The sequence below is a fragment of the Ruditapes philippinarum genome, unplaced genomic scaffold (assembly GCF_026571515.1).
Source record: "Ruditapes philippinarum isolate M1 unplaced genomic scaffold, ASM2657151v2 ctg2514_1_1_1_1, whole genome shotgun sequence".
In the NCBI taxonomy this organism is placed as follows: Eukaryota; Metazoa; Mollusca; class Bivalvia; order Venerida; family Veneridae; genus Ruditapes; species Ruditapes philippinarum.
In genome coordinates this window covers 1-22692 of record NW_026853142.1, presented here as the reverse complement: position 1 = coordinate 22692, position 22692 = coordinate 1, and the positions used below count along the sequence as shown (strand labels likewise).

At 32.5% G+C, this 22692-nt stretch overlaps 1 protein-coding gene across 1 annotated transcript; it reads right to left on the bottom strand.

Moving 5' to 3' along the window:
* Positions 1–12089: 12089 nt before the first annotated feature.
* Positions 12090–14215, bottom strand: LOC132734851 (uncharacterized). The gene is made up of 4 exons (XM_060721715.1): positions 14098–14215; positions 13322–13386; positions 12781–12977; positions 12090–12226 (listed from the first exon to the last, which is right to left on the bottom strand). Exons 1-4 carry the CDS (start codon positions 14200–14202, stop codon positions 12090–12092), a joined length of 504 nt encoding a protein of 167 aa, XP_060577698.1. The 5' UTR covers positions 14203–14215.
* Between the last annotated feature and the right edge of the window lie 8477 nt (positions 14216–22692).

The following is a 22692-nucleotide window of genomic DNA, read 5'->3' as shown; positions in this document are numbered from 1 at the left end:
AAAAGCGTTACACTCCTGACATGACTAGCATAAGCTGTTTAAATGATAATAGTTCTTTACAGAAACATTGGAGGTAAAAATTACATAAGAAACACATGTACAGAACAACACTGATGTTTGAAAACATACTGATAGGTTATTACATTTGAGAATAATTCTTAGAGCAAAGATACGAAGTTACACTTAAAACCACAAACAAGTTTCTAACATGTAAACAATTAGCAAATAAATGGAAATAAAGGTTATAAACATTAATTAAGCTTCTGTTCCTAACCAATAGGAAAATATCAAAATGACCATGAAGAATCTATATTTCACAAAAAATGCACAATTTCACTTTAACATTTGAGTGTTACACTCCCGACACATTCAGGCAAGAGACTTAATATCTTAAAATATTGATTTAAAATATTTTTTAATGAAATACTTAAGACAAGTATAAGTTTTCTATGTTAATTGTTCCTTTTTGTTTATATTGCCTTTTTAAAAACACTTTGTCAAAAAATAAGTGACCTTTTTCAAACCTTTACTATATATATGTGAACCATCTGAGTGTAAACATTTTCTTTTTTATATATGTTCTACTTGCTTTCTACCCCTGGTAGAAAACCATACTGGTTTAAGAGAACATTTATTTAAATAAAAAGATAAAAAGAAGCTACAAATTTAAACTACATAAAGTACAAACATTAACAGTAACTGTTCAAACTGTGTTACACTCCTGACACAAGATGTGCACTTGGAACTGTTTATTTGAAAATATATGATTTCTATGATCTTAAGTCATTCAAGTTAAAAATTGAAGCCGTATTCCGCGCCCAGGAAGAAGAATTGTCATTTTGAGTGTCTGAACAATATCTTCAAAGGACTGCCGGGACACATCCTCCTTGGCTGGCCAACTGTACTCGTCAGCACCTCCGCTTGCTTTAAGGAACCTAACTTGGATGTCATCATCTGCCTGTGATATTACCTATTCAATAAGTAGTTAATATAATTAAATGAAAAGAAAACAATCACATTTCAAGTTCTAAAATTAGGTCATAAAATTACTGAGGAAACTAATGAAAAGTATACAAAAAACAACATGACCCAGCAATGTACAGATATGTTCTTCTGTTTGACTTGAGAGCTACAGCTACAAAATCTTCAGGGTTAAATCTGCAATATGATAATTAAAAGGCTTATACTAACTGTGTCTTTAAAAGATACACTTCTATAATTATTGGTTGAAATTCATCTGACAAAGAACAGAAACATGCTTTATTTATCCTTCTATATAAGATATTTATTTTGTCTTACCTATTTAAACGCTGCAAGCTAACATAATGTTCAATTTCTGGAATGTTACCATCAACAATGTTGGTATGGAACTATCTCCATCTCCAATGGTTACGTTAGGAGTATCCCCATGAACACATTTATCTTGCAAGACGGGGCTTTGCATATATTCTGTAAACACACATGGTCTGTATAGGTTCCATTCTTTGACATATTTTCAATATATTTGGTTAAGTCACTTGCCAAGATTTGCTCTAATTCCAATTTGTCAGTCTGAAAAATAAAATTGTAAATTGTATTTTTTTTATTAAACCTATGATTTAAAGATATAAAATTACAAGTTTTTTAAATAAAAAAATTAATAATTAAATGAATTTCAGGCATGACTTTAAAACTAAGCTTGATAAATACCTCTGGTAAGCTTTGCATATGATGAATTACTTTGCTTCTCAACTGAGTGTGACTTTGTTGAGTCATCCCAAAGGCATGTAACTGATCACTGCTGGCCCAAAAGAAACAGTTGCCGTCATCAGGAGTAGTACCTGGAATCTTCCAACCTTTTCTGCGAATTTTATTTTCAAACTCGCTTAGAGTTTCATTTTTATGCTCTGTTGAGTAGTTATATATATAAGACTCAATGCTGTCTGTAAGCACACCTCTCAGGTTAGTCTCTCTCTCACAATTGTTAGTATTACTAGCTACTACTTTATTAAGGCTAGGTATTAAGCAAAAGCAGAGCAAAAATGCAGTGTTTTGGCAGAATTCAAATGGTTAGTATTTTAAAAGACTAAGGACTACAATAACTGAAAATTGAATATGCAGGAACTGCATTCAAAAAATGTGATAACAAAAATGATTGCAGAATTAACAGTATATAATTATCATAGATGAAAAAAAAATTACTGTATGTCTTTATTGTTATTGACTTGGTTACTGTTTAGAAATAATATCAAATCTCATCATACTAATTGGCATATTTGTTTACATGAGTTATATAGTGTTTTTTTTATATCTACTTCAATTGTTTATTAGTCTGCTGAAAATAAAACAAAGTTAACTACTATTGCCGAAAAAGAAAAAAATGTCAGGAGTGTATCACTTTTCACTATTCTCACATACTGTATTTTACTTATATTGCATACTTAATCTTCAATAATTGTATATAAATGCTTTGTTCTGCAAAGAGTATATACATGATTTTAATTTCTCAGTAATTTCTTTAGTGTATTATCATTAAATTTTAATGATTATACTTGTCAATAGTAGACATTTAGGAAATTTTGATGTTATTTAAGTAAATATACTAAAAACAGAACTTAAGCATTGTGGTTTCTTAAAAAAAAACAAAAAAACAAATACTTAATTACTTTTCCTTATGAATAGTGGCAAGAATCATATTTAGATACGAAATTTATATGGTATATTCATGAAATCGTTACAAGGTTAAAAGATGGCAAAAATAGTGTTACACTCCTGACATCACTGATGATCATGCACAGAAAGTGCATGATTTAGTTAACTTGAACTAATGTCACTGCTGACATCACTTGGACTCATGTTTTTGAAAAAGAAAGAATATATTAATATAACACCTTATATGCAATAAGGAAATCAGTAAAAGTACAAGATGTTACACTCCTGACACTGAGCACTGTCATTATTTTGAATTGAAACCGAGTCAATAACATTTATAGCATAGAAAAAAGAGAATTTATATTCTTAACTATATACAATGGTCAAAATGTTAGAAGCAAGGAAAAGCTGTTAATAACAAAGATATAAGCTGAAACTTTACTGTTAGTACAAACCATGCTTTTTTTAAAGTACATTTTATTTTACAACAACTGACTTTAGTGACTGGATAACCAAGTGGGATACCTACATTTTACAAAAAAAAATAAGAAAAAGCAATTGCGAGAGCATAAGATATATAACATAAGTGACAAAAATTGTCATTTAAGAAACTGTTTTTCTGTATCAGGAATAGAGAATCATCATTTGTGTAAAATGTCACACTAAAAGTGTTACACTCCTGACATTTTAGGGTAATTTTTTTCTTGTATCTTTTTCACTTGTAGTGTGATGTCCCTGAAACTTGGCATATTTTACAACACTGATAGATGCTATATTTAGCACTTATAACAATATACACAACTATTAAAATATTAATCTGGGTAGCCTTTAAATGTTTGGCCTCATTATTTTTGACTTTACCCATATTAAACCATAAAAATTTGAGTAACAGGATCTTTAACCTTGTGTCAAATCCCACATGACCAGAGTAAGTCAATACATATATCTTGAATAACTTTGTGCTGTGCTGTTCTGATACTGTAGAAACCCTACTACAGCCACCCTAACATTCAGACCACTCCACAATAAAGACCAGTTTGGTAAAGACCTGTTGATGGTCTAAAAAGGGGGGGGGGGTAGGAGGTTCATGTAGATCTACGTACTGTACTGTTTCATCACTTCTTTTAACCCCAGTTATTTATTCAAGATAAGGTAGTGAAGTACATATTCACACAAATGTATACATTTTTGTATTAGTGATTTAGTGATTCCTCCTTTTTTGTACATTTCTTCTGTTAATTGCTTGTAATGAATTAGTAACGATTCGCCACACTAACGATTCGCCACATAACGATTCGCCACAGAGTAATAACGATTCGCCACAGTTAAAGAACGATTCGCCACAGTATGATTATAAATGATTTTTTTTAGTAATCAACAAACTTTTTCCTTTTGTTTTAATAATTTGACAATGACAATAATTTAATAATGTTTCTTAATACAAGTAATATGAAGTTAAGGCCCCCATCGAGGAATTTCAATTTATCAAAGTAACATTATTACAGGAGTACATTTACAAGAAAGTAATTATATGTTGAAAAAAAAGAGAATATATATTTATATATATTTATAAAAATACATATTTCATAAATTATACATCAGTCAAATATTTTTTAAAAAAGTATTGCAAAACATGTGTTTTGAAAATTGATTTACGATAATTGATTTAAGAACGCATATCTAACACATTTGTCACACCTTTAATCTAAGCAAGCCAATCACCTTAGGATTGTTGTAGAAATATTTAATTGACGCCGAAATAATCCTTTAATTATCTGACAACGGGAGCAGACTTCAAAACAATGCCGTAATTAAGCTTCTGTTTGTTAACAAATTAATTTGAGCGATATATGCCGATTTAGAGGGTTTAAAAACACCATCCTGCACAGCTTAAAAACATACATAAAATAGTATACAAACGAAAAATAACGAAATCAAAATCATGCCTTCTCCTCCTTGTTCATTCTGTTTAAGATGTATCTACAGTAACTCACGTGTCAAAGATGGCATCATATAAAATGTGGAAACACAGGTATGATTAATTTTAAGATGAAGTTTTATATACTATATCAAAAAGTTATTACGAAAATGAACTATGTCAAAATGTTCAATATGTTTTTTTTTGTTGTTTTTTTATTTACTAAGCTTCATACATATTAAATATTAAATAGATAAAATAATATAACTAATAAAAAAAATGTGCTTTGTTAAAACATTATTTTTTATTGTTGCAGGTATTTCTCAGCAAGACTACGATGCAGTCGTAGAGGGTAATATTGATCTGCGTTTTATATGTGCAATTTACCGTTTTGATGACGAGTCAATGGAGGTAGAACCGATGGAAGTTGACAACTGTGAAGATGTGACAATGATCTATAGTGATCTGGAAGTGCTAGAACCAGTCTGTAACTCTAGTGTCTCCAGGATAGAAGAAATTAGTGATTACGTTCGCACAGACAACACCAGTACATTTGACGTGCCAGGGACTGACAGAGATACCTGACAATATAGAGACTGATATTCCCGATGACACAGTTGTGGGGGTACCATCAGCATCAGAAGTGATTTACGAAGTAATAAAGAAGGGTACTGAACGAGGGAAACCGAACTCAACTATCTACAGTGAACAGGATGATGTTTATCAACTTTTGAGGAAGACGTTTTCCCTCCCACTTTTCCCCAGCAGACGACATTAGACCAGCTTTCCAGTATCTGAAGTCGAAGAGTTCAACCCCAGAAACAGACGCCTACATCAACTACATCGAGAATACCTGGATCAACAACGTCATTTCGCCTGTGGAATCGTGGTGTCAGTTTGGACGATCTGTGAGAACCAATAACTACTGTGAAGGCTGGCATAACAAACTGAACAGACGAGCCAGGAAAGGGAACCTGCCTTTCTACGTTTTGATATCCCTTCTATATAAGGAAGCAGCAGATGTGGAAATTCAGACGAAATTGGTGAAAGAGAAGAAACTTATCAAACGATATCAAACCAAGCAGACGAAGAAGATTCAAGGACGACTGTGGGCCCTTTAGGAACAGTACAGATTAAGAACAATTACCACCAGCGCTTTGCTTGATGCTTGTGCATCCCTGTATGGTCCCGCATAAACAACGGTGTATAAGAGTTCCCTCACAACTGGACACTACTAGTTTTCTGTTAACAATGTGTTATGTTAATATGTAATAATAAAAAAGCTATTTCTTGTATATTTTTTCTGGCTATAGAATTGCTTTTTGTAATTTTGGTAATAAAATATGTTTTTATGTGCTTCTATTCAATAGCTGTTTATAGTATTCTTTTCCAGGTTTAAGTTTTAAAAAATGTAAATTTTGTAATAAAACATGTTAGTTATATAAATAACTTATCTACAATGTGTAATGTAATTTTGGTAATAAAATATATATATATATGATTATGTGTCTTTATTCAATAAAAGCTGTTTTCGTATAATTATCCAGTTTATATAAATAATGAAGTTTTTCTCATCGGCAATGTGTGATGTAATTTTGGTAATAAAATATATTTATTTTCATGTATTTTTATTCTATAAAAGTTGTTATTACATTTTTCCAGTTTATATAAATAACGAAGTTATAAAATGTGTTATGTAGTTTTGTTGATAAAATATATTTATTTTCATGTATTTTTATTCTATAAAAGTTGTTAGTATATTTTTTCCAGTTTATATAAATAACGAAGTTATGAATTGTGTTATGTAATTTTGTTAATAAAATATTTGGTTTTCGTGTCTTTTTATTCAATAAAAGCTGTATTTAGTTTAATTAATTAATGTAATTAACAAATGAAATATAAAATGGCAAAAAGTTTTCCATCAACAGTTTGAAAACAGGTGTGAATTTGTATTTGAACACGTGGCGAATCGTTATTTAACTGTGGCGAATCGTTATTACTCTGTGTCGAATCGTTATGTGGCGAATCGTTAGTGTGGCGAATCGTTACATTACCCTTGTAATGACGCGCACCTGCACAAAACGTGCAAATAGTCAAACTGTCCGAGAAAATATTTCAGACGTGCAAAATGCATCGTGTAACGTTGATATAACGACATAAATAAAATAAAAATAATTCTGTACTGTAAATATAAAAGATACTCTATTTATTATAATAATATTTTACCTTAGAACACCAAAGTCACATTAATTAATCAGTGTTTCAGCAGTATTTATTTGTGTAAGCAAATGGCGATCATATTTAAAAGGGAAATAATTTGCTCGGTGGAAATTAAAGTTTCGCTCTACTGCTGATTCGCCCTATATAACGACTCGCGGGTTCGCCTTTAGAAAAGTAGAAATCCAAGATGGCAATCGCATTTTTTCGGCCAAATGGTGGATGAGATCGGACAAGTGTCTTATAGGAGAGTGCTTTTACATTTTCACGTTTAGTGATAAAATCACGTTTAATGAAGCCACGGTTTTAAATGTAATAAGAGCCGCGATGAAGCCCAGTTTTCTGTTTACATTTGCTGTAACTCTGTCTTTATGTGTTTTCAAGGTTAGGTCTTGGCTGCTGTCTACACCAAGGTATCTTATTATTTTTTTACTGCGCTAAGTGTTTGACGGTAACTGGTAAGGATTTTTTACTGCGCGTTATGTGGAGGACTTAGCATTTACTAGGGTTTAATTCTATTTCTACTATATTACCCAAGGTCCAAGTTTCTTAAGGTCATCTTTGAGAATTTGGCAATCAGTAACGGAGAAGGGGGACCATATGACCAACCGCTCGGGAACCATTGAGGTGACTGGACTAAAATCTGATGAATATTTATTGACAACAACACATAAACTTCTGCCAATAAGAGAGGATCTGATTCAGAACACAGTTTGTTTTGAGACGCCATGAACGTATACGGTATTTTAGTGTAACCTACACTAAAAAACTGAATATTAAAACAATTATAGAAGCTAGGATTTGTTGAGTTAAGTATGCACTTTTTATGGTATTATGACCATCATATCTTTGAATCAACAATATGCCTCAAGACAATAAATTGTCATTTAAACTCACATACATTGTTTTTAGATTGTATAATGATTGTATAATAATGATGATGCTTCATTAATAAATTTTGCCGTTCTGTTGAAGATTCATACGTTATACAACTTGCCAGAAATCAAAATTAATTGCTAAATATTGTAAATATTTTTAAAGGGCACGTAGAGTAAGTTTTATGAAGAACAATATAATTTTTAAGTATATTTTTAACTGTGTACTATAACCTTGGATTACAACAAATATCAAGCGCCATTCTAGAAGAAAGAAGAGAGCATTCAAGAAAGCCTAGTGCCCAGGGACAGCAGACGATATCAAGCGGTACAAAGACCATCAAAAGGAGCAACACTATGAATGTCGGAATGCAAACCAAGCTTATGTAAGGGACATGGTTGCAGAAAACTACTCTTCATCAAAGGGAAGCGGTCTGACAGCACGGGAATCTCTCTAGTGAAATGTGATGGTGTTACTCACAACGATCCAAGTAAGAAGGCTACCATATTGAACAAACAGTTCAATTGAGTGTTCACCACAGAGGACACAACAGACATGCCAGCCATGGATGAAGAAAGATACCCAGACATGCCTCACCTCACAGTAGGAACTGAGGGCGTCAAGAAACTTTTCCTCAACCTCAACCCCACAAGACCTCTCGTCCCGACAACATACCGACAAAATTCCTGAAGGACTATGCCGAAGACATTACTCCGACTCTCTTCCTCTTGTTCAACGCCTCTTTGCAACAAGGAACGGTACCATCTAGCCTGGAAGAACGCAAATGTATCACCTATCTTCAAAAAGGTGACCACAGCAATCCCGCCAACTACAGCCCCATCTCTCTCACATCAGTATGCAGCTAACTCCTAGAACACATCCTTCATAGCCAAATAATGAAACACCTTGACCACCACAACATCCTGTCAAATCAACAACATGGATTTAGAATACAACGCTCAACTGAAAATCAGCTTCTTCTCACTTTTCAAGACCTGTCATCAGCTATGGGTCAAGGGGAACAAGTAGACGCTATACTACTAAACTTTAGCAAGGCGTTCGACGTTGTGCTTCACCAACGACTCCTTTCCAAGGTAGATCACTTCAGCATCAGATGGACAGTCAGAAGCCGGACCCAGAGATTCCTGTCTGACCGCAGCTAACAGGTCGTCGTTGAAGGCCACTCGTCAGTGTCCTCCCTAGTCACATCTGGGGTACCCCAGGACACAGTACTAGGTCTTTTGCTGTGCTGACCTACCAATGTGCATGACTTCCACCAGCCGTCTATTTGCTGACGATAGCCTGATGTACAGAAAAATCAAATCAGAAGCCGACTCACTAGCTCTCCGAGAAGACCTTGATCGACCGTAGGAATTGGAACGCAAGTAAATGATGTCTTTCAATCCGTGCAAATGTAAAGTAATACACATCACCAAGAAAAGAAAGCCCATCATTATGCCTACAAGGTCCACCAATCAACTCTTCAATCAGTCAAAAGTGGAAAGTACCTTGGTGTCAACATCGCAAATAATCTCTCATGGAATATACACACAAAATCTACCAACAACTCCCTATCATTCCTTAGAAAAAAAGCATCACAAGGCCCAGGCCTACAAGACCCTTGTTAGACCAATCCTGGATTACGCAGGCACAGTCTGGGACCGACACACAGCCACCAACATCAACCAGCTGGAAGCTGTCCAAAGGCGAGCTGCGCGATTTGTTAAAGTTGATTACAACACTAGAGCAGCAGCACTGCAATGATGGCAGACCTAGGCTTTCCAACACCACAGCATCGCCGCACCAATTCCAAGCTAGTGATCGATGGTCCACCACGGGATCACGCACAAACTCATAGCCATTTCAGTTGAACAGTACTTCTAACCCCTGACACTTGGTGGCCATGGCTACGGACCCAGATTCCATGTCCCATTCTGCAGAACCGACACCATGAAGTTCTCCTTTGTACCTTCGGCCATCCGTCTGTGGAACCAGCTTCTAGAGCACCTCGCCACAGCAGTCAACCGCGAGGCCTTCAAGGTAGAATTAGTCATGGGGCCCTAATATGCCGGAGTTGATTATATTTTTGACCTGCTCTTCTTTTAAACTTGCATTTATTCGCCGCACAACACTTTGTACATACACCCTGTACGTTAATGCCCCAGAGCGGGTTATGTGCAGTTCTGGAAGAAGAAGAAGAAGTGCTTATTTGGTACCAACATCTATTCTGCATTATTTTCACCAGATTAGTACATTTTAGGTATCAATCGGTTATCGATCTTTTCAGTAAAAGTAATTGTAAACATATGACAACTGTAAAAAACAGTGTATCTTAACCATCCGTGCACTCTAATCAGGCTTTAAACTGATGGCTGACTAACTTAATAAATTTCTGTTTTGACATTTTCCATTATGTACACCGGCCTCACTGAAAAATGTCGATATTTGAGAGACCGGTGTGTATGCAATATATATTTTCAAATTGATAATTGACCGTTCTAGAAATGGAAACTTGAAAAAACACAGTTTTAATTAGGATTAGACTTGCAAATATTTACAGCCATTACAGTGTCAGTTTAATATATCTTCTTTTTTTCTTGCAGGCCATAAATTTGTTCTATTTTAGTAAAACACGCCGAGTAATTGTGCAAATGTGAATTATATTCACGTTTAGGTCAGCGGATATCACTGGTTATCATGGAAGCGAAAGGAAATCATTTGAAGATTATATTTTTGTACAAAACTTTCATTAAATAAAAAAAACGAAGTAACATTAACCGTATCAGACAGATATACAGACAGTCGTGGCCATTTGGGATTGTTATGGATTGTTATGGACAATGGGCCTCTTTCCCTCCCTTTTTTTTTGGGGGGGGATGTCTTTAAGTATGCATAATTGGAAAGATCAACTTTATTATCTTTGAGCATGCTAATATAATATTCACAGTAAAATATATTTTTAAAAAATTAATATAAGGATACTATAATAAATACACAAACAACAAATAAATATACATATTGATATACAAAACATAATTCTACCTTATAAACAATTCCTTTTAATGGCTTGTAAAAAAGACAACATTCTTAGTGCATTTCGGAGAATCGTACTCTCTCAATTCAACTGTTTCATACATTTGGTCAAAGTCTTAATATTGTACTTTTCTAAGTCACCTCACTCCAACATCTCAGATATAAGTAAATTTTGTCATACCTAACTGATAACTCAAACTCTTATTACTCGAACTTTTATTCCACGGTGTTTTTTTTATTGAAATAAGAAGGCAATGTACAGGCGCATACTGATTACACTTTGAATGTAACTTACAGAAACATCGATCAAACTGTTATCTAAGGTTATACCTTCATAGATGTGCTTATTACTAAACAACTAGATGTGCTTCTTACTAAACAACACTTAGCGAAATTGCACAGGGAGAAAATAATCATACCGATTAGTTTAACGTTTAAAATCGTATTTATTTCTGTCCTCCTAAATGGGCTAGTCTATACAAAGACCATTCATTGTGTTAATTGGTATGAAAATGCATGTAGTTATGTCCCTTAGGTCATAAAATAGTATATAATTATCTAAGCTTTCAATAACGCTACATAACTTTCTCTGTAATTTCTAAAGTCATTAACATTTTTCGCATGAGCTCAGCATGAATTTTAAATGGCTTTGTTTGCATTTCTAAAGGAGAAGTACAAGTACAAATGAAATAACCTTAATAAACTAATAAATAAACAAATTTACAAATAACTATTGATGCCTCATATGATATTGCACATTCAGTAAGCACATGGTTGTTTCATTAATAGACATTTCGTATTCTTAAATCACAATCCATCATCTCCAGTCTGCTTCGTAGATACATTCATTGCATATACCTCGATGACATGTCTTAGTACTGAATTATGTCACATTTTGTAAGTGTTATCCACGTAGGAGCCAGCAATACTATCTTATGATGTCAAAATATCTACATGTTTAATAGATTGGTCCGTTTGCAAACCCTTTATTTCATCTGCTATAATCTGAAAAAAATGAAGCAATTTAATAAAGCCATTTATCATGTAACAGTTGTCGATGGACGGACTTAATTCCTTTTTAACATTTTCCAAAAAAAACAAACTATTTGTTGGTGTATTTTTAAATCTACAACAGCTTTATATGCTATCACTTTGATAGATAATCATTCTTTTGATAGTTTACACATAAATCAACAAGTATTTTATGTACAAACCTATAACATTATGACATAATAGTTGACAATATTTCCTGACAATAATGCAATGTTAATTCATCTGATTTCAATTTACTAATGTTATATATTAACAAAGTGATTTCTTTCATAAAATCGACACGAACGTTACTTTCAAACAACGTTAATTGCACAACATAAATGACTTAAACAAGGAATACAGAAGAAATAAACTTAAAGTCTTACTCAGCTAGAGTGCATGTACCAGTTGACACGTTGAACAACCTGTGATCCGGACACGTGCAGGTATTGTTAATACAGTCAGAGAAAACTGCTCTACAAGATTGACCAAAAGTGCATTTTTGATTGAAATCTCTCCCTGCAATAAAACGTCAACAAATATACTTACATACAGTATTATATCGTTGGAAGAAACAACTAATATTGATATACTCACATGTTTGGTAATAAATTTAAAATATAATTTTTCCATTGGATTAACCTAAGATAAGATAAGGTTTATTTTGGCATAATGTACATACATGGTAAATATATAACACATGGTTAGGGACAAAGCACAACACAAACAGAGCACAAAAACCATCACATGCATACTATCACCAAGGGAGCAACAGGGGTTAACCCTTATTTCCAATGCGGTCCCTAACATAGGGTAAACTTGTGAAGATCGTGCTTAGATATAATGTGATGATGTAATTCTGAAGTCAGCCATATTTTACAAATTATGAATTTGAATGATGGAAGTTTATATGATTGCATTTCCACATATCATTATTGGTGAACTCTGACTGATCTGAGCTTGTATTTCAAAATGATATTGTTTGGAAAATGAGTAAAAAGGATAATTGCTTTACTCAGTATGTAATGAATGTAAAGAATAAAAAACTTAAATACTATGCTACAGAAACTTACTACTAAATGTTGCAATTTCATTTGCGCTGATTTGTTTACTCGAGTGTATTATAGTAGGTTTTGAAATTAAAAAAGAGCCCAGCAACTCTTGTTCTTCCAGTCCAAATTTTTCTAAAATTGTTGTGTTATACGGTTGATTGTCGTCTGTAATTTCCAGAACTAGGTTCCACATGACTGTGACTGTAATACTCCCGTTACTGGAAAAAAACAGCTTATATTTTAATCGCTGTATTGAAAGGAAAATTGCTTTTTAATCAGAAATAATTCAACAAATTAACAATACGATTTTTAAAAGAGTGTAATGTTTAATTATATTTTTTTATATAATTTCGTAAAAATACATTAATTTTAAGAAAATAAATTCTTTTGAATTTAGTATTAGAAGCATAAATGGAATTGTTTCCCTATATCGACACAAAATCCAAATAATGTCAAATCAAACAGCTTAGTGGTTTTGTATTAATATTTTGTTATTATTTATACAGAAATACGTGTTCAATTACAGCAAATTTGTAAGGCTATAAAGCATTTAAAACTTTACCCTAAAGATGTGACTAAACATCCCTCATAAGTAAAACTTGACACATTTTGATCTACAGCATCAATCTGAAACATAATACAAATAAAACTGAAAGTTTAGTTAACTAATTATAATTGTTAAAGATTGAATGCCGCTTGAGCCGGTGCTAGGGGGGCGTGAGAGATGATACATTTTTCCAGTTTCCCTCATTAGCAGATTCTTTTAAACCAAGTCTTCATTTTTTATGCAGTTTTGATGCTTTCATTGCTTTCGAAGGATCTACCTTTTTTCCAGATATTTTTAAAACCAGTAAATATAAAATGTATATGCTACAATCCAAAAACAAGGCAGAAGTAGCAATGCATATATTCCGATACCTGAAGATATAATATGTATTCAGTTAGAAAGTAAGCAACTGTAGAAAGTCAGTTAATTGCCTGTTCGATTTAATTGTTAACATATGCTAAAACGTAATGAATGTGTAACAAAAGAACATAAAATATGTTGAATGAGTGTAGTACTGCACGTTTTTTTTTCAAATGAGTTAATGGTCGTCAATGTAATTTTGTAGTAATATAATAACTTATAATAAAGCTTTATTTGACAGTTTCTCGTTTGTTGTTTTAATTGCATTCGTTTGCGCTGTTCCCACGTAAATTTTGTCATCCGGAGTTTAGTAAAAACCAAAATTCTGCAATTCATTTAATTGAAAACCAAATTATGATAAGAACAATGGTCAGGTATTAAGGTGCTCATGACAATAACTTTTCAGTTATTAAATAACGAGTTTTACCTACCTGATTACAGAAAAGCTGTGCTATACTGCGGAATTCTTCAGTTGAATTGTCCGACATTTCGGACGAATATGTTTCGTTAATAGCTACTTCTATGTCAAACAGCATAAGTTTATCTTTAAACGAATAGAAACAAACAAACATAAAAATTATAACATTTTGTTATGCTAATCTCAAAATTAACCTTAGTGCGTAATTGATAAATTAGCGCCAATAGACTTCAAGTTTACAATAACAAATAGAAGTTATTCAAGTTCTTTCTATGAAAAATACATACTTTATTTTCATCGGATGGTATGAAAATAAATATTTCATCAGTGTTGGTAGCCACTTGTGAAATATGATAATTTTCTTACCACAAATCATGTATTTGTAGAAAAAAAAACTTGAATTTTTTTGTTTATTATCTACATTTTTCTCTTTTTTTTTACATTATAATTTGAAAAACTTCTACTTAAGTTTTGTGAATTCGCTGAATTTAGAAGAAAGCAGTCCAGCAAGACACCGAAAATACGGAAAATAAGAAAAATAAACTTTTACAGTGCAAATACAGAAAATGAAAATATGCATTTTATTTCATCAATATTTCTCAATATTTCATTTATAAGTATATAATAAATTCTATTTATTGCTGAAACTTCGTGACTATCATATATAACTCGCCTGCTGTAGACTCCTTTCCTGAGGTTAAAATTGATACGGGTACCACAACAGCTACTAGAAGGACCAAGAAAACAACTGCACATATTATAGCATGCCTTCTTCTTCCACTTAATTGTCGTTTCTTTTCGAATGATCTAGAAATGATAGTCCCTGGTCTAAAGCCAGTACTTCCTGAAATTCCCGACAGTATAGATGGGTCTTTGTAATTTGCTGCCCATCTTTTCTTGATCTGGAATAGAAGGTTAACAAATGTGTACTCGTATACATACATTTATCGGCGTAAGACGACAAAGAAAATGAAAAAAAGCAAAATAATGTTGTATTGTGTTTAGTTTCCGATGCATATTACATTATACAAAATATGGAGGGACAAGACATTGAAGATGAATATTAAATCGTAAATACAAAAAGGATATGCTTAATTTTTGCGACGAAAAAAAAAATTAAAGTAAGGCAAAAAATAATATATAAAGAATAAAAAACGACTACACTATTTGTATTATCTACTAAACACACATAGGTCTGACCTCTATAATGAATAAAGGAGTCCATGGCATGCTTAGAGAATCTGTGAATATTGCAATGAAAATACCCTTTGCAAAAAAACGTAACCACTCTAAAGTAAGAGGGCCCTTTAAAATCATCTGTTTATGCTGTTATTATTATTATTATTATTATCATCATCATCATTATTATAACTATTGAACCCATTTAATACCGATTTTAATATTTTCCATTATTTGACTCGTAACGCAATCATAATTGAACTTAGATTTAAAAAAAACTATTGACTATTCAAATTTTAGCATATCATGTTACCATTATTTGACATGCCAATATACCCTTGTATACGTCATATATAGTGTTAACCAATGGTAGATAAAGTGTACTATATATCATTAGTACTTCCTTCTTTTAAACCATTGGCCTATTCAAACTTTCTACAAAGCCTATTGAACTCTATAAATGAGATACGATCATTTTCAAATGTCATTATATCGATTCCTTACACTCTCTATACAATAGAAAAAAATGCATTATTGCTAAATAGACATTAAATATGTAAGTGTCATAAAAGTATTATTAAACAGCCAAAATACAGTTCATTCATTCGATCAAATTGAGTCACGATAATTAGTGTTTTAAAAAATCCCTGTACAACATCAAACATTGCTTTATTTTAGAGAAAAAGTATTTGATTTGTAATCACAATTAATAGATAATGCCAAAATAAACAATGTATGACTAATTCTTTTCAATTTTTGTTTTCCATTATTTTCAATAAAAAAAAGTTTTATGTAATGTTTATTGGTCATTTTCCCCATATTGCATTTTTGCGTCAAATATCTTATTTTCATTCATTGGAATACATTCATGAATTTCACAATGAAGAAATGTTCGTATATGGTAAAATTTTCACAGTTATATACTAGTAATAGAAGACAGAACTACATGTGTGACCATTTCTCGCCTCTACAAGTGATATTAAAAGGAATAGTATGTCAACTCTGTTTTGTACAAATGCTTTGCAAATATATTTCCATGCACAGGAAGAAATGTCATGAAGGAAAAAGCAATAGTGGTTTTACTGTTTAAGTTGTACATGAGCAGAAATCATTGTCATCTTATTACATGAAAAGGTTTTATGTGACTCTATCAAAATTAACCACATAGCAAGGCTTTGGAGAACGTGATTATGTACAGGAAACTAACCTAATTCGAATTCATATTCGAATGAATGTCTGTTGTTCAAAGTGGAAAGAATATATGCCTATTATGATTTTAATAATTTTGAAAGTAAAAAAAAGGTACCCAAACGAAATGGCTTTTTTGCTTGCAAATGATTACCAAACGAGTATTTAACACCTACTATGATCTTAATAAGATATTACCCAACGGTTAATAGTCTTATATTCTTATTCATACCAAAGTGTAATTATAAAATGTCTGTAAAATCACAACTTTCAAACTTTCCATTTTCATTATGTACTGCTTTTTTCAGGTCAACTTTTTATATAATTGTTTTATCATATTCAAACATTGATAAAATTGTGAAAAAAGAAAACCAGGAATGCAAACCAATACGGAAAATGAAAAAATTGCGGGCTCAATTATATAGATCTTTCCAGCATTTAGCACATCGCCTTTTCTGGTCATTGTGATCAATTGCTTAGTCATCATTTGTTCTCTTTGTGTAAACCAGGTCAACTAGTGACTATGTATTACTCCAAAGTAGCTATTGGGTAATCAGTTATTCAGTTGCAAAACAAAAAAAACAAAACTGGAAAGGTCCATTGAAATTGTCCACGGACAGTTATTTCAAATGCAAGCAATCGTTCACGCCCGTATGTGTGTGCTGTATACAAGAAAACAAACAATGGACAGAAATAAGGTGCAAATTCAGTATCAATTTCAAAATTGAGTACTTACCTTTACAAACATCTCGTACCATTTTCTCATTGTAACGTAGTCTGTTGCTATATCAGTCCATCTCTTTACACTTTGGTCTGGGGTATGTGTTTCCGCCCAGTGTATCTTATGACGATTGGGAATACGTGTGCGTGTAATGGCCGGCTGTATGTCAAATTGTCCTGACTCTAGATCGTTGTTTTGCAGTGACTCCCGTTGTATGTTTGGCGTTGACTCTCGATGTATATGTCGTGCAGATTCTCGATCTTTGTTTCGTACAGACCCTTGCTGTATTTGCTCTGTTGACTCTCGTCGTATTTGCCTTGTATATGCATAGTCGTATGTACCACGAAGGCCTCTGCCTCCAGCAGTATTTCTAAATGCCTGACTGTTTCTATTTGTATTCCGAATAACGGCATTTACATCTATGGGTTGTTCGTCACCGTCTCTTACTATAACTTCATGTTTTGAACTTTCTTCGGGTAAAGTTGACAATCGTTTTGCACGAGCAATTCTTCTTTCTGTATTAGATCCTATACTTGAAGGTTGTCTTTCAGATGTATGTGAGCGTCTTTTTGACAAGGAGGCTTGACGAAATGTTCTTTTTCTTGATGTTCTATCTCTTGTAACGTTTACAGAGCTATGAGTTTGTTGTGTTCTGTCAAGAGCTTTCCGACTATAAGGATTTTCTTCTACGATTGCATCGTTATGTTTGCTCTGCCTGTGCGAGGAAGATGTTCGAGTAGCACCGAGCACTTTCCTACCTTCAGAGCTGTATGGTATTTAGTAACACCTAGAGCTTTCTATAAGGATTTTCTTCATCATTTTCGTACGCTTCCATATTTTTCTTGTTAGATGAAGTTTTTCGTGTAGCACCAAGAGCTTTCAACCATAAGGTTTTTCTTCGAAGTATTCGTCTGTTTCTATGTTTGGCGTTTTAAATGTACGGATTCGAGTAGCACCAAGAGCTTTCCAACCATAAGGATTTTCTTCATCATTTTCGTCAGTTTGTATGTTTGATGTGAAACCTGTTGTGTTTTGAGTAGCGCCGAAAGCTTTCGAATCATAAAGGTTTTCTTCAGCAGTTTTATTAGATTGCAGGCCTCGAGAATGAAGAGTACGCCCCATCTCATCCATACCATTATAGTCGGAATAAGCAGGCTTTCTCTGTCTAGATCTTCGAGAATTGTTTGGATTCATATCATTGTCCCTCACCGTTAAGATGGGAGACTGATCTCTATTTATTCTATTTGCATAGACATGCGTCGTGTTCTCTAAATTATTATCTCCAATATCCTCAAAATCATCTTTTTTAGTTTGCCTGAGTTCACGAGCATTTGTTTCGCGTAAATCATTGTTCTTACGCTTGCGACGTGCATGTCGTCTTGCACGTGTCAAACGGATGACATCTTCATCAGTTTCCCTTACACCTGTTCTCCTAGAATTTTGAAGATCTTTAACAGAACTCGACCGATCTTCATCGGAAATAGCTTCCTGTCGATGTCTTCGCTGCCTTGATCGTCGCGTTGACCGGCTGTTTTCATTTTGAGTAGCGTGCCGATTGCTCGCATGATAATTCCCATCCTTGTCGTATTCGTTTAGCCAAGCAAATCCAAGATCCAAATAATCATTATCAGAACCATGTTGTGATTCGCTTAAACTTATATTTACACGTTTATCTTCACTCTTGTCTATAAACATTCCATATCTGTCTCTTTCACTCTGTGCAAAAGAATACGCCATATTGAATCACAGAAATGGCCTCTTAAACATAGTACTAGAAGTCAATATTTTACACAATTTTTTCTACAATCAAATATCTAAACAAAACATTTTAAAATGATCAGATTACATAGTGTCCCTTCATTTGAAAACCCATGTTATTGTGTATACTCATGAAAGAATTTCTATTACTTAAAGTATTGATTTGCGAAAATTGAATGGTTCGTTTGCATACATGCGAATACATTAAAACAGAATATTAAACATGGTATAGAAAAAGACAATATTTTGTTCCTACAAATTTATTAAACTATTAATGATAACTTCCTTGTTGAACTATACGCATGATTAACGTTAATATCTTAAATGCCATTCACCCTGTCTCAAAAATAGCTCTTAGACATGTGTTCTTTTTTTGACAGAATTAATTAATTAATTAATTAATTTATTTATTTATTGTAGGTAAATATAAAAAAACATAATTTCAATTGAAAAAATCATTTCAATTGAATATAATTTATAAACATGTTAATGTTTCTATATATAAACATACTATTTATATCATATTATTTCGCTTAAATCAATGTGAGCAGAAACGTATTAAAATATAGCATCGAATGTACGTTCAATCTTTCATTGTGTAACTAGTGGCCTAGTCGTAATATAGCTTAAATTAATAACGTTTAAATTATAATGTTTTGTGACGCTGACAATGTGAAGTTCATATGACGACTTACTTTCTTCGCAAGAGGATCGTGTATATTATAAAGCTAGAGAACAGGCACAAAAACTGAGCGCAATATAGCTACATGTATAGAGCTCCATGGAATAATTCAAATTGAGAAGTTACATGATTCTCTTGAATCAGCAACTCTAGCGATTCAAAGATTGAGATGCTTTCTGGTTGGCTTATGCCGCTTTTCATGGAATGACACTACTGTGTCACATTGAAGGTTCCATGACAACCGCCGTATGAACACATCTACGGATGTTTCTAAATTCAAAAGATCCCCATTTTCGTGTTTAAATGTTGAATTTTACTAAAGCCGGTGCTACGGCGCGTCGATGGTAGTTTGCACTTGACAGTGCCGTCAATGAACAGGCTCAATCAAACCGAATCTGCAACATTCAATTTTGCCGTCTGGTGCTTTCTTTTGGGATTCTGATTTATTCTATAGTTTTGATGCTTCATGTATGATTCTATTGGAAATTAATGATTTGAGAATCTTTATTGATGCTCATCACAAAATCCTAAATGTATATGAATTTTGGATTCTGATTAGTGCAAGGACAAAGGTCTACTTTTTTCCCTCTCTTTCTGATAGTTTTTTACATCATATATTTTTCAAGCCCGCTACCATTCAACTACATTCTCATGTTTTTTGTATATAACATAAAAAATAACTCATTGTACTTTCAAACATATCCATCCACTAGGATAAGACCTATATAAGCATCAGCTTTCGGCACTGATTCTTTTTCATGCATTCTAGTGTTGAGTTTTATTTGTGAATTGTAAAAAATGTTTTTTTAAACTATGCGTGAAATAAACTTTGTTTATTTGCTTGTGATTGACAGGCTGTCAGGAATGTTGTTGCACATTCGTGTTGTTTAATAATTCTTAAATATTATTTATGTAGTTGTCTTTGAAGCGGAATCGGTGATAAATCGGATATAAATTTATAAGTGGAATTGAAATTGTTACTGGTTGTGAAATTTTTTTGTTCCATCTAATATTTGTTGGGCAGAATCGGTCACAAAGAATAATGAAAAAATCAACAGATATTTAATTTTTGTAATAAACAGATTATGAGTAACTAACATTTATAATGATATAGATTTAGACGCTTGTCATCAAACTGGCAGTATAAGATAATTATTAGGATTCTTTTACCTAATTCTTTCTCACAAACTCATGAAACTAGTACTAATGAATGTGTGTATTCGGTTTATATAAACCAACTTTTTGTTTTGAATGGTATATGTCACCAGATGATTGATGGGTTGGTTTTTAGGGTCGGTCGAGGCGAAATTTCTCGGAAACAACTGATCTCAGACATTAAAACTAATGGTCATTTGTCTCTTAACCTTGCAACATGTTGGATTAGTAGCCATTCACTTGGGGAGAAGATGAAAATACTAGTTAAATGTTTTAGTTGGATCGACCGCTGCTATATCACCAAAAATGTGAAACAAACAAACAAATGTTGACTGGATCCTTTAACTAGTTTCTTACAATAAACGCAGTATCTATGTTGAGAAGAGACAGGAGCGGACTTCAAATCATATGTCCACTAAGTGACCGCCAACGTCGAATTTCATCCATAATATATATAGAAACGAGATTTGCCATCGGAATAAGATGTCCACTATGCTTTATTTTAAAGTGTCGATAGATCGTGCCTAAAAACAATGATCCAGGAATGCCTTTTGGAGCACCATCTTCGTCGACTGTCACGTGGTTCATACTGTATTATGTCTCATTCGTTTAAATAAAACATCATCGGGACAAGAAAAAAAAGATATATATAAAAAACTAAACGGAGTTCAATAATTTAGAATTTATTTTCAAAAACAAGTACAAAAATCGTGAACTGTTAAAATATATTTAGTGTGTCAACAAAAACGTAGGTGCATATAATTAACTATAAACATAGCAGAAATTATTCATACTTTAAGTCATAAGTTAATGAAACAATGTTAATAAACTGAGCAAATATTCAGTAAGTGCATTTCAGTGTTAGTAATACATATAAGCAACAATAAGATATAATGTGATATAAGTTAAATGTATCTATATATTAATGTTTATAACTATGATAAATCTACATAGACGTCAATTTTATTCTGAAGAGAACTAAATGTCGATGCCTGCCTCGAAAAGACGTTTGTTTTCATTGAACAAGATATAAATTATAACATTTAAAATAGGCTTAAGACATGAAACATAACGTCATTTGGACTCTTTGCATTTATATAATGGTAATGTAGAGCAGTACCGTTTGGATATTTTTTCTGTATTTTACTTAACGCGGGTTTATTTTAAATTAAAAAGATATGTTATCAAAGGAGATAATGAGGGTCACCTTTTGTCAAAGTCTCGGTTGTATTTGTGTATGAATATGTAATTACATGTACATAATACAATTGAAGATATAAGTAGGCATTATAGATTTTATTTAAATGTGCGTTTTTCATTTTTTATTATTAATTTTTCTTCTTTTTATTAGAAAGATTGTAAAAATTTACAAAAGTTGCCATTCTTAAAGCAAATTTAAACCATGAAACAGTTATAAAGGTTAATAGAAATAAATTTTGTCGGAATTCTTTTTCTTGAAAAATATTAAGCAAAAAATGAACAAATTTGTTTCTGATTTTCATTTGAAGCTTTACTAGAAGACCAGCACCTTTAGTTTTACTTCCCTATATATGTAGTTCTACTAAATGAATTAATCCGGTGTGTATTAAGTTGGAAAATATTGACAGTTTTTTTCCTTTCACAATTCATGTTAAATCCTTTAACAGTTTATAGCGTAAGAAATCATTATACAACAAGGACATTTGCATAGAAAATACCATGTTATTACAATATATAAGAATTTATAGAGCTTGTACAGCGCGTATTAAACCATTAAAAATAGTTTTAAGTTGATAGTTTCCGTAAATATCCGTGATTTCTCTGTTCAGTTTCAATTCGCAAAGTTTTAGTGTATGTTAGAACAAAATTTATAAATATAGAAACGGTCACAAAATAAGCTAAACACAATAAAGTATCCGCTGAAGCTAAAGATAAACAAATATTAA